Source organism: Salvelinus alpinus, chromosome 4 (assembly GCF_045679555.1).
Source record: "Salvelinus alpinus chromosome 4, SLU_Salpinus.1, whole genome shotgun sequence".
Classification (NCBI taxonomy): domain Eukaryota; kingdom Metazoa; phylum Chordata; class Actinopteri; order Salmoniformes; family Salmonidae; genus Salvelinus; species Salvelinus alpinus.
In genome coordinates, this window is record NC_092089.1 from 19,721,747 (window position 1) to 19,735,602 (window position 13,856).

At 45.0% G+C, this 13,856-nt stretch overlaps 1 protein-coding gene across 1 annotated transcript in view; it reads left to right on the forward strand.

The window, feature by feature from the left end:
• LOC139572957 (histone-lysine N-methyltransferase SETD2-like) overlaps positions 1 to 13,856 on the forward strand; it is a 36,399-nt gene that overhangs the window by 287 nt on the left and 22,256 nt on the right. The window contains exons 2-9 of the mRNA XM_071395858.1: positions 4,055 to 4,183; positions 4,731 to 4,854; positions 5,139 to 5,216; positions 7,389 to 7,486; positions 8,413 to 8,563; positions 10,231 to 10,365; positions 12,714 to 12,842; positions 13,060 to 13,788. Coding sequence (XP_071251959.1) covers positions 4,055 to 4,183; positions 4,731 to 4,854; positions 5,139 to 5,216; positions 7,389 to 7,486; positions 8,413 to 8,563; positions 10,231 to 10,365; positions 12,714 to 12,842; positions 13,060 to 13,788 — 1,573 coding nt within the window. The remainder of the gene's footprint in view (positions 1 to 4,054; positions 4,184 to 4,730; positions 4,855 to 5,138; positions 5,217 to 7,388; positions 7,487 to 8,412; positions 8,564 to 10,230; positions 10,366 to 12,713; positions 12,843 to 13,059; positions 13,789 to 13,856) is intronic.

The following is a 13,856-nucleotide window of genomic DNA, read 5'->3' on the forward strand; positions in this document are numbered from 1 at the left end:
GTCACTGGCCTACACACAATACCCCAGAATGTCAAAGTGGAATTATGTTTTTCAAAATGTTTACAGCTGAATAATAAATGAAAAGCTGAAATGTTTTGACTCGACACGTATTCAACCCCTTTGTTATGGCAAGCCTAAATAAATTCAGGAATAAAAATGTGCTTAACAAGTCACATAATAAATTGCATGGACTCATTCTGTGTGCAATAATGGTGTTTAACATGATTTTTGAATTACTACCTCCTCTGTACCCCACACATAGAATTATCTGTAAGATCCCTCAGTCGAGCAGTGAATTATAAACACCGATTCAACCACAAAGACCAGGGAGGTTTTCCAATGCCTTGCAAAGAAGAGCACCTATTGGTAGATGGTTACAAATAAAATAAAAAAACATTGAATATTCCTTTGAGCATGGTGAAGTTATTAATTACACGTTGTATGGTGTATCAATACACCCAGTCACTATGAAGATTCAGGCATCCTTTCTAACAGTTGCCAGAGAGGAAGGAAACCGGTCAGGGATTTTACCATGAGGCCAATCGTGACTTTAAAACAGTTACAGAGTTTAATGGCCGTGATAGGAGATAACTGAGGATGGATCAACACCATTGTAGTTACTCCACAATACTAACCTAAATGGCAGAGTGATAAGAAGGAAGCCTGCACAGAATAAAAATAACGCAAAACATGCATCCTGTTTGCAATAAGGCGCTAAAAGTTAACCTGTAAAAAATGTGGTAAAGAAATAATTTTGGTCCTGAATAATGCGTTATGTTTGGGGTACATCCAACACATCCCTGAGTATCACTATTCATATTTGCAAGCATGGTGGTGGCTGCATCATGTTATGAGTATGCTTGTCATTGGCAAGGACTAGGGGGCTTTTAGGATAAAAATCCTAGAGGAAAAGCTGCTTTCCAACAGACACTGGGAGACAAATTCACATTTCAGCAGGACAATAACCTAAAACACTATGCCAAATATACACTGGAGTTGCTTACCATGACGACATTGAATGTTCCTGAGTGGCAGAGTTACAGTTTTGACTTAAAACGGCGTGAAAATCTATGACAAGACTTGAACGTGGCTGTCTAGCAATGATCAACAACCAACTTGACAGAGCTTGAAGAATTTTTAAAAGAATAATGTGCAAATATTTTACTGTCCAGGTGAGAAAAGCACCTAGACTTACCCCGAAAGACTCACAACTGGAATTGCTGCGAAAGGTGATTCTAACATGTATCACTCACTCAGGGGTGAGAATAAATTTGGTATTTCTGTATTTCATTTTCACAAATTTGCAAGAATTTCTAAAAACATGTTTTCACTTTGTCATTATAGGGAATTGTGGGTAGATTGGTGAGAGAATCCATTTTGAATTCAGGCTGTAACACCACAATTGGTGGAGAAATTGCCAAGAAACAACTGTACAACTCCCTTCCCAGAATAGCGCAAACTGGCCCTAACCAGAATAGAAAGAGGAGTGGGAGTGCAGAACTGAGCAAGAGGACAAGTACATTAGAGTGTGTCGTTTGAGAAACAGACCCCTCACAAGTCCTCAACTGGCAGCTTCATTAAATAGTACCCACAAAACACCAGTCTCAACGTCAGCAGTGAAGCGGCGACTCCGGGATACTGGCCTTCTAGGCAGAGTTGCAAAGAAAAAGCCATATCTCAGACTGGCCAATAAAAATAAAAGATTACGATGGGCAGAGAAAAGACACTGGGCAGAGGAATATTGGAAAAAGGTGTTATGGACAGACAAATCTAAGTTTGAGGTGTTTGGATCACAAAGAAGAACATTCGTGAGACCCAGAAAACATGAAAAGTTGCTAGAGGAATGATTGACGCCATCTGTCAAGCATTGTGGAGGCAATGTGATGGTAAAGTGGGAGATTTGTACAGGGTAAAAGGGATCTTGAAGAAGGAAGGCTATCACTCCATTTTGCAACGCCATGCCGTACCCTGTGGACAGTGCTTAATTGGAGACAATTTCCTCCTACAACAGGACAATGAGCCAAAGCACAGCTCCAAACTATGCAAGAACTATTTAGGGAAGAAGCAGTCAGCTGGTGTTCTGTCTATAATGGAATGGCCAGTACAGTCACCGGATCTCAACACTATTGAGCTGTTGTGGGAGCAGCTTGACTGTATGGTACATAAGTGCCCATCAAGTCAATCCAGCTTGTGGGAGGTGCTTCAGGAAGCATCGGGGGAAATCACTTCAGATTACTGGAATGCCAAAGGTCTGGAAGGCTGTAATTGCTGCAAATGGAGTATTCTTTGATGAAGCAAATTTTTTAAAGACTCAATTATTTAAATATAAAATCATTATTTATAACCTTATCAACGTCTTGACTATTTCCTATTCATTTTGCAACTCATTTCATGTATGTTTTCATGGGAAACAAGTCCAGCTGTGGTAAATTCAATTGATTGGACATGATTTGGAAAGGAACATACCTGTCTATTTAAAAAAATTATTTTATTTTTTTTACTTTTATTTAACTAGGCAAGTCAGTTAAGAACAAATTCTTATTTTCAATGACGGCCTAGGAACAGTGGGTTAACTGCCTTGTTCAGGGGCAGAACGACAGATTTGTGCCTTGTTGCAAGATCGAATCCCCGAGCTGACCTTTCGGTTACTAGTCCAACGCTCTAACCACTAGGCTACCTGCCGCCCCGGTATAAGGTCCCACAGTTGACAGTGCATGTCAGAGCAAAAACCAAGCCATGAGGTCGAAGGAATTCCCCGTAGAGCTCCGAGACAGCATTGTGTCGAAGCACAGATCTGTAGAAGGGTACCAAAAAATGTCTGCAGCATTGAAGATCCCCAAGAACACATCATTCTTAAATGGAAGAAGTTTAGAACCACCAAGCCTCTTCCTAGAGCTGACCACCTGGCCAAACTGAGCAATTGGGTGAGACGGGCCTTGGTCAGGGAGGTGACCAAGAACCCGATGGTCACTCTGACAGAGCGCCAGACTTCCTCTGTGGAGATGGGAGAACCTTCCAGAAGGACAACCATCTCTGCAGCACTCCACCAATCAGGTCTTTTATGGCAGACTGGCCAGACGGAAGACACTCCTCAGTAAAAGGCACACGACAGCCCGCTTTGAGTTTGCCAAAAGGCACCTAAAGGACTCTCAGACCATGAGGTACAAGATTCTCTGGTATGATGAAACCAAGATTGAAGTCTTTGGTCTGAATGCCAAGCGTTACGTCTGGAGGTGGCAGCATCATGCTTTGGGGACGTTTTCAGCGGCAGGGACTGGGAGACAAGTCAGGATCGAGGGAAAGATGAATGGAGCAATGTACAGAGATCCTTGATGAAAACCTGCTCGGGACCTCCGACTGGTGTGACGTTTCACCTTCCAAAAAGACAACGACCCTAAGCACACAGCCAAGACAACGCAGGAGTGCCTTCGGGACAAGTCTCTGAATGTCCTTGAGTGGCTCGGCCAGAGCCCGGACTTGAACCCGATCGAACATCTCTGGAGAGACCTGAAAATAGCTGTGCAGCGATGCTCCAATCCAACCTGACAGAGCTTGAGAGGATCTGCAGAGAAGAATGGGAGAAACTCCCCAAATACAGGTATGCCAGCTTGTGGCGTCATACCCAAGAAGACTCAAGGCTGTAATCGCTGCCAAAGATGCTTCAACAAAGTACTGCTTAAAGGGTCTGATTTACTTATGTGATATTTCAGTTTTGTTTTTAATAAAATTTTAAAATTATTTTAACCTGTTTTTTGTTTTGTCATTATGGTGTATTGTGTGTAGATGGATGAGGGGGAAGAAACATTTAATCCATTTTAGAATATGTCTGTAATGTAACAATGTAGAAAAAGTCAAGGGGTCTGAATACTTCCTGAATGCACTATAGTATAGTTTTACATCATTGGTCCTTTACCAGTTCATCTTCAAACAGGATTTGCAATGATTTGCAATGACTGTTATGTGGTTGCCTTATTTAACCTAGTCGAATGCACTAAGTTGCTCTGTAGAAGAGTGGCCAAAATGAAAACAAATGTAATGTCCTTGTCTTTTGCAGCTCATCACGCTGCCTGAATGAAGGCTACTGCTCCAACCGGCGCTTCCAGATGAAACAGCATGCAGACTTTGAGGTCATCCTGACTGAAGATAAGGGCTGGGGACTGAGGGCGGCCAGGGACCTGATATCGTAAGGCTCTTAGATCTTATTTTATTTTTTAAATATAACCTTTTATTTAACTAGGCAAGTCAGTTAAGAACAAATTCTTACTTACAATGACGGCTTACCCCGGCCAAACCTGGACGAAGCTGGGCCAATTGTGTGCTGCCCTATTGGACTCCCAATGTGATACAGCCTGGATTTGAACCAGGGACTGTAGTTTACACCTCTTGCACTGAGATACAGTGCCTTAGACCGCTGCGCTACTCAGGAGCCCTGTACTCCTTGATTCATAATAAATAAATAAAATGTTATAACTAGCACCCAGGGCTCGTTCTCAATAGATCTTAACCTTGATTCCTCGCATCCTATCTCCTCGCCTCCTTAACACACATTGGAGAGGAAGGTCTAAGAGAAACGCCTTGGACCTTCTCCAATACGGTTGAGAAGGAGGTGTGGCGATAGGATGCGAGGAATTGCGTAAAGACAAAATGAGATGGAACCCTGGCCATTGCCCTAAAAGCTGTACACAAAGGAGTAATGCTAATTGTTTTCCACCATTTTGATAACATTTCAGAAACACTTTTGTGCTGGAGTACTGCGGAGAGGTGTTGGACCACAAGGAGTTCAAGACGCGGGTGAAAAAATACGCTAGCATGAAGAACATCCACTACTATTTCATGGCCTTGAAGAATAACGAGGTGAGACCACTGGAACATTGACATGTATTCCACTGAACTCCTGAAACGGGAACAAGTATAGGCTGCGTCCAACATGACTCCCTATTCCCTATAAAGTGCACTGCCAGACCAGATCCCAACAAGTTTTAGGTGTGCATTCCAAATGACACCCTGATTTGGCTCTGGTCAAAAGTAGTAGCTTATCTAGGGTGCCATTTTGGGATGCACCCAGAGTGTTGTATTGTTTTCAACTGACAGGTAATGTGGAAGGTTATCTGAAACTCCTTTCCTCTGTGTCTTCTCAGATCATAGACGCCACACTGAAGGGGAACTGCTCTCGCTTCATGAACCACAGCTGTGAGCCCAACTGTGAGACCCAGAAGGTATGTGGCCCAGAGGCCCCTTTCAGTATTTATTTCACCTTTATTTAACCAGGCAAGTCAGTTCAGAACAAATTCTTATTTACAATGACGGCCTACCGGTTAACTGCCTTCAGGGGCAGAACGACAGATTTTTACCTTGTCAGCTCGGGGATTCGATCTAGCAACCTTTCGGTTACTGGCCCAATGCTCTAACCACTAGGCTACCTGCTGGTTACTGGCCCAATGCTCTAACCACTAGGCTACCTGCTGGTTACTGGCCCAATGCTCTAACCACTAGGCTACCTGCTGGTTACTGGCCCAATGCTCTAACCACTAGGCTACCTGCTGGTTACTGGCCCAATGCTCTAACCACTAGGCTACCTGCTGGTTACTGGCCCAATGCTCTAACCACTAGGCTACCTGCTGGTTACTGGCCCAATGCTCTAACCACTAGGCTACCTGCTGGTTACTGGCCCAATGCTCTAACCACTAGGCTACCTGCTGGTTACTGGCCCAATGCTCTAACCACTAGGCTACCTGCTGGTTACTGGCCCAATGCTCTAACCACTAGGCTACCTGCTGGTTACTGGCCCAATGCTCTAACCACTAGGCCACCTGCTGGTTACTGGCCCAATGCTCTAACCACTAGGCTACCTGCTGGTTACTGGCCCAATGCTCTAACCACTAGGCTACCTGCTGGTTACTGGCCCAATGCTCTAACCACTAGGCTACCTGCTGGTTACTTGCCCATGCTCAACCATGAGGCTACCTGCTGGTTACTGGCCCAATGCTCTAACCACTAGGCTACCTGCTGGTTACTGGCCCAATGCTCTAACCACTAGGCTACCTGCTGGTTACTGGCCCAATGCTCTAACCACTAGGCTACCTGCTGGTTACTGGCCCAATGCTCTAACCACTAGGCTACCTGCTGGTTACTGGCCCAATGCTCTAACCACTAGGCCACCTGCTGGTTACTGGCCCAATGCTCTAACCACTAGGCTACCTGCTGGTTACTGGCCCAATGCTCTAACCACTAGGCCACCTGCTGGTTACTGGCCCAATGCTCAACCACTAGGCTACCTGCTGGTCACCTGCCCATGCTCAACCACTAGGCTACCTGCAGGTTACTGGCCCAATGCTCTAACCACTAGGCCACCTGCTGGTTACTGGCCCAATGCTCTAACCACTAGGCTACCTGCTGGTTACTGGCCCAATGCTCTAACCACTAGGCTACCTGCTGGTTACTGGCCCAATGCTCTAACCACTAGGCCACCTGCTGGTTACTGGCCCAATGCTCTAACCACTAGGCTACCTGGTATCTGTCCAGTGTTTCCAGATTTCTATGAAATCTATCATTCGTTATAATATGAGTGAAATAGTTTATTACAATTTTTTGGAAGAAAAACTATGTTAAAAAGCAGCTTTTATATGTTTTTGATGGTGTGGGCTTACCCCAACAACAGGATGGTGTGGGCGTATACCGATTCATTAATATTTTTATAGACAAGTAAACAGGCTGACTGGCCAGCTTAGCCAGTTAGCCGTCTCGGCTAAAAACATGACCGTATCCTCTATGAGGAAATAGCAAGCATTTTTGAAACGGTCTGTTTGATTTATACGTTTGAGGTGGGGTTTATTTCTCTCTAATTGATGCTTTGGCCACATGCAAGTCAACAACATTTATTTGCGTACGAGTTAACAGATTATGAGCATTTAAAAGTGAGATTTTCACTGGACAGTTCATTTTAAAATGTAAATACATTTCATTCACTTGTCTTGGTTCAGAACCATATTTACCTGTACTTCGCTCTACTTTTAGGCTTGTGTGTGTGTGTGTGTGTGTGTGTGTGTGTGTTCTCTTGCCAGCTCCATTGCTGCCGTTGTCAAGCCAAAAATGACAATGAGCGACATGAAGTTTGCATTCTAGCACAAACAGACTGGCACTGAGGCTACTTTATCAGTGAGCTGCATCTCCGGCTGTGATTTCATTTGACATTTTAGTCATTTATCAGACGTTCTTATACAGAGCGATTTACAATTAGTGCATTCATCTTAAGATGGCTCGGTGAGACAACGCATCACGGTCATGACAAGTACACTTTCCCTCAACAAAGTATTTATCAGCAAAGTCAAAAAGCAAGTTTGTTTTATCCTGACCTCGCTAATGTTTCTTTCTTGGTTTCTGTATTTCAGTGGACTGTGAACGGCCAGCTGAGAGTTGGGTTCTTCACCTCCAGGACCGTCACAGCTGGTACAGAGCTTACCTTCGATTACCAGTTCCAGAGATATGGGTTAGTATCTCTCTCCCTTTGATTACCAGTTCCAGAGGTATGGGTTAGTGTCTCTCTACCTTTGATTACCAGTTCCAGAGGTATGGGTTAGTATCTCTCTCCCTTTGATTACCAGTTCCAGAGGTATGGGTTAGTGTCTCTCTGCCTTTGATTACCAGTTCCAGAGGAAGCGGGTCAGTAATCTCTCCCCCTTTGATTACCAGTTCCAGAAGTATGGGTTAGTGTCTCTCTACCTTCGATTACCAGTTCCAGAGGTATGGGTTAGTGTCTCTCTACCTTTGATTACCAGTTCCAGAGGTATGGGTTAGTGTCTCTCTACCTTCGATTACCAGTTCCAGAGGTATGGGTTAGTGTCTCTCTACCTTCGATTACCAGTTCCAGAGGTATGGGTTAGTGTCTCTCTACCTTCGATTACCAGTTCCAGAGGTATGGGTTAGTGTCTCTCTACCTTCGATTACCAGTTCCAGAGGTATGGGTTAGTGTCTCTCTACCTTTGATTACCAGTTCCAGAGGTATGGGTTAGTGTCTCTCTACCTTCGATTACCAGTTCCAGAGGTATGGGTTAGTGTCTCTCTACCTTCGATTACCAGTTCCAGAGGTATGGGTTAGTGTCTCTCTACCTTCGATTACCAGTTCCAGAGGTATGGGTTAGTGTCTTGTCTTTCTGCCTTTGTCCCAAATGGCACCCTATTCCAGTGCACTATTTTTGACCAAGGCCCATAGGATGCCATTTAGAACGCAGCTTCTCTCTTTGGATTTGAAATGTCTGTTGTAACATATCAATGTTTGACTGTCTGTTCTAATACGTCACCCTGCTGTTGTAGTCATTGAAAACATAACAATACATTATTAAGCCCCTGTTGCTCTCTTGACCGACCGTATAGCTATGGTGTAGTGTTTTACTCCTTCTCCTCTGTACACGCCAGGAAAGAGGCCCAGAAGTGCTTCTGTGGAGCTCCCAGCTGCCGAGGCTTCCTGGGCGGGGAGAACAGGGTCAGTGTAAGAGCAGCGGCAGGGAAGATGAAGAAAGAGCGCCCTCGCAAGAAGGACACCTCCGTGAGCAATGCACTCACTACGGTGAGTGTGTAGGTTTGGTAAAGGCACTCCCCCAAGAGTCCCAGGTTTTCCATAAATGCTGTTTTGGAAGATTCCTGGAATAAGTAGGACATCTGGGGAATCTTCAATACAGAGAAGTGATCGACATTTTTCAAACCTAGGACTGGCTGTCACTTGAAAAGGTGTTGGGGAAGTGACCTGTTGTGGAGTTCATGTCACTATCAACCATAGTGAATATTTAAAAGTCCGATGCAGCTGTTCTTATCTCAATATCAAATCATTTCTGAGGTAACAATTAAATACATTACTGTGATTGTTTTCAGTGAAAATGGTCAAAAACAAACAATAGCTTCTTAGAGCAATTACTCCAGCAAGAATTTAGCTAGGACTGTTTTGTTTGGGAGTGGACTGAGAGGAGAGAAGTTTTGAGCTCTTTCTTATTTGTCAGTTAACTAATTTACCGCCTGGTGTAGTGTCACCAGGGAGGACAAAACATTATCCCACCAAGCTGGGCTGAAATTTCAGCCTTTTCAAACCGCGATTACACTAAAATGGCATTATCATTTTCACAGTATTATTCCAACCTCATAGTGTGGAAATATAGAATTAAACTCATTTGAAATACAACTGCAGAAGCTACAATCTGATCTCTTCCCCCTGCGATGTAGGTTTATGTTTCACTCTGGTAGTTAGGATTCCACACATTTTAACTGTTGACCCATAATAGTCCAATTTGTAACTGGTAGATTAACTCGGCATAGTCTGATGACGTGCCATTGAGTTCATCTTTAAACTCAGCCATTTAAATGCAAATGTTCTGGCCAATAGATGAACTACAGTGGCATGTAGCTATGTCATAACTCTGATCGGATGATCTCCTGAAACCCCCAGCAGTGATGGGCTGTGTCCCAAATGGCACCCTTTTGACTAGAGCTCTGGTCAAAAGTAGTGCACTATATAGGGAATAGGGTGCCATTTGAGATGCTGACATGGTCTAGAGAGGCAGATATGGGTCAGGTTTGTACTAGCTTTAGGATAATTGTTCTGAGAGCTCCAGCGTCTTCTCCTTTCCATAAATAACACTGTTACTGAACACGAAAGGACCGGTTATTTTAACCCCCCCCCCCCTATCCACGTCACCATGAAAGCTGCTTGTCTCAGTTTTGCAGAGAAGAAGTAGTTTTGTCACAGTTCTGGGGTCTGTGTTTAGTACGTTGAATGGATTATCTGTGGTCTTTATAGAGCTACACTAACTTCTGCAGAGCGTGAGACTCTCCCATTCATGTTCAATGAAACCTTGACATGGGAGAATCAAGCGGCTCATCGGAAAAATTCGCTACGCTGTCCTATTTTCAAGAATTTGGCGCGATTCAGGCCAGAGAACACTTGATAAAGTGGCTCACGCTGGCAAAAGCTACAAGTGTAGTAGCTAAAAAACTGTTTGTTACTGCTGATGCTGAGTGTTAATGCTGGTCTGTTACTGCTGAGTGTTAATGCTGGTCTGTTACTGCTGAGTGTTAATGCTGGTCTGTTACTGGTCAGTGTGTGAATGCTGGCCTGTTACTGGTCAGTGTGTGAATGCTGGCCTGTTACTGGTCAGTGTGTGAATGCTGGCCTGTTACTGGTCAGTGTGTGAATGCTGGCCTGTTACTGGTCAGTGTGTGAATGCTGGTTTGCTGTGTCTCCAGGTGGACGAGGAACTCGAGGCTCTGCTGGAGAACGGGGAGGGTTTGTACGGTGAGAAGGAGGTGGTGTCTCTCTGCAGGCTGATGGTCAGAGTGGAGACCATGGAGCAGAAACTCATCTGCCTCAAACTTATCCAAGTAAGCACACCTGACCCACACCAATGAACACCGGCTGTCTGGGATGGCACCCTTTCATTTATAGTGCACTATATATATATATATATTAGGCCCTGGTCATTTATAGATATACAGTGAGGGAAAAAAGTATTTGATCCCCTGCTGATTTTGTACGTTTACCCACTGACAAAGAAATTATCCGTCTATAATTTTAATGGTAGGTTTATTTGAACAGTGAGAGACAGCATAACAACAACAAAAAATCCAGAAAAACACATGTCAAAAATGTCATACATTGATTTGCATTTTAATGAGGGAAATAAGTATTTGACCCCTCTGCAAAACATGACTTAGTACTTGGTGGCAATCACAGAGGTCAGACGTTTCTTGTAGTTGGCCACCAGGTTTGCACACATCTCAGGAGGGATTTTGTCCCACTCCTCTTTGCAGATCTTCTCCAAGTCATTAAGGTTTCGAGGCTGACGTTTGGCAACTCGAACCTTCAGCTCCCTCCACAGATTTTCTATGGGATTAAGGTCTGGAGACTGGCTAGGCCACTCCAGGACCTTAATGTGCTTCTTCTTGAGACACTCCTTTGTTGCCTTGGCCGTGTGTTTTGGGTCATTGTCATGCTGGAATACCCATCCACGACCCATTTTCAATGCCCTGGCTCAGAGAAGGAGGTTCTCACCCAAGATTCGCCGGTACATGGCCCCGTCCATCGTCCCTTTGATGCGGTGAAGTTGTCCCGTCCCCAAAGCATAATGTTTCCACCTCTGTTTGACGGTGGGGATGGTGTTCTTGGGGTCATAGGCAGCATTCCTCCTCCTCCAAACACGGCGAGTTGAGTTGATGCCAAAGAGCTCCATTTTGGTCTCATCTGACCACAACACTTTCACCCAGTTGTCCTCTGAATCATTCAGATGTTCATTGGCAAACTTCAGACGGGCATGTATATGTGCTTTCTTGAGCAGGGGGTCCTTGCGGGCACTGCAGGATTTCAGTTCTTCACGGCGTAGTGTGTTACCAATTGTTTTCTTGGTGACTATGGTCCCAGCTGCCTTGAGATCATTGACAAGATCCTCCTGTGTAGTTCTGGGCTGATTCCTCACCGTTCTCATGATCATTGCAACTCCACGAGGTGAGATCTTGCATGGAGCCCCAGGCCGAGGGAGATTGACAGTTCTTTTGTGTTTCTTCCATTTGCGAATAATCGCACCAACTGTTGTCACCTTCTCACCAAGCTGCTTAGTGATGGTCTTGTAGCCCATTCCAGCCTTGTGTAGGTCTACAATCTTGTCCCTGACATCCTTGGAGAGCTCTTTGGTCTTGGACATGGTGGAGAGTTTAGAATCTGATTGATTGATTGCTTCTGTGGACAGGTGTCTTTTTATACAGGTAACGAGCTGAGATTAGGAGCATTCCCTTTAAGAGTGTGCTCCTACTCTCAGCTCGTTACCTGTATAAAAGACACCTGGGAGCCAGAAATCTTTCCGATTGAGAGGGGGTCAAATACTTATTTCCCTCATTAAAATGCAAATCAATTTATAACATTTTTGACATGCGTTTTTCTGGATTTTTTTGTTTGTTTTTCTGTCTCTCACTGTTCAAATAAACCTACCATTAAAATTATAGACTGATCATTTCTTTGTCAGTGGGCAAACGTACAAAATCAGCAGGGGATCAAATACTTTATTCCCTCACTGTATATATTTATAGGCCCTGGTCATTTGTAGTGCACTATATTTATTTATAGGCCCTGGTCATTTGTAGTGCACTATATTTATATATATAGGCCCTGGTCATTTGTAGTGCACTATATTTATAGGCCCTGGTTATTTGGGACGCACATTTTATTTCAGTTAAAGGTATTCAGTTGCTTGTTTTATTTTTGTATCCCTCTGAATCAGTCAAGAATCAGTTTGTCACACGTATGTGACAAATAAAATGTGATTTGATAAGTTGTTATATTGTGTGGATGGTGTATTGTATTGGGGATGTCTGTGTACTGTGTTATTATGTGGAGGGTGTATTGTATTGGGGATGTCTGTACTGTGTTATTATGTGGAGGGTGTATTGTATTGGGGATGTCTGTGTACTGTGTTATTATGTGGAGGGTGTATTGTATTGGGGATGTCTGTACTGTGTTATTATGTGGAGGGTGTATTGTATTGGGGAGGTCTGTGTACTGTGTTATTATGTGGAGGGTGTATTGTATTGGGGATGTCTGTGTACTGTGTTATTATGTGGAGGGTGTTAGGATTATTGTTTGTCTCAGGAGAAGGGTTTCTCGACCAGGAGAAGGGTTTCTCGACCAGGAGAAGTGGTTTCTCTACCATAATGTTGACCTGGTGGTTTTGTATGAACAGGATACCCAGAGCCCATCCTGTCTGAAGCAGTTCCTGGACCATCACGGTCTGTCTCTACTGTGGATCTTCATGGTGGAGCTCTCTGAAGCCAAGGGCAACAGTGTCAACAACATCAAACTGCAGTTTCAGGTGACAATTAAATCCGTTCGGGGTCAAAAATATATATATTTAACGTTGGTTGCTCATCCCTCACATTTGTGATCATGACAAATATGATCACTGAATCTATATGAGAATGCACTTTAGAATAAACCAATTCAGATTGTTTTAATTCAAAGGTCCTAGGAATATCGACACAAGGTGTGTGTGTGTGTTGTAACCAACTGACTATTCCCTGTGTCTCCAGATCATGAAGACCCTGTCAGTGCTGCCTATCTCCACTAAGAACATGTTGGAGGAGAGTCATGTCCTGAGCCTCATCCAGCGCTGGGCCCAAACGCATACACACTCCCTCCCCCAACCCCCCGGGGCCGAACAGGACGGCTACTTCAGTGAGAACATGTCCCTCCCCCAGCCCCCCGGGACCGAACAGGACGGCTACTCCACTGAGAACACGTCCCTCCCCCAGCCCCCCGGGGCCGAACAGGACGGCTACTCCAGTGAGAACATGTCCCGCGCCCAGACCCCTCTCAACACTCCCGACGGCTCCTCTGCCTCCGTCGCCAAACTGGGCACTGAGTTGGACAGCGACACTCCCAAACGGGCCGTTTACCGTCGCCTCAAGATCAGCGAGAACAGCCTGGACAGCGCCATGTCGGACGCCAGCAAGGCCTCGGACGGTAAGGAGGAGGATGAGGAGATGGAGGACGAGGAGGGCTCACGATCTGAGCCTCCAGTGGAGAGCAGCAAACAGTCCAAGACAGAGCTGGTGGTTGAGGCCCAGGCACAGTCTCCCACAAAGGAGGAGCCGACAGAAGAGCCAGTCACAGAGCTGGTGGTTGAGGCCCAGGCACAGTCTCCCATAAAGGAGGAGCCGACAGAAGAGCCAGTCACAGAGCTGGTGGTTGAGGCCCAGGCTCAGACTCCCACAACGGAGGAGCCGACAGAAGAGCCAGTCACAGAGCTGGTGGTTGAGGCCCAGGCAAAGACTCCCACAACGGAGGAGCCGACAGAAGAGCCAGAGGAGCCGACAGAAGAGCCAGT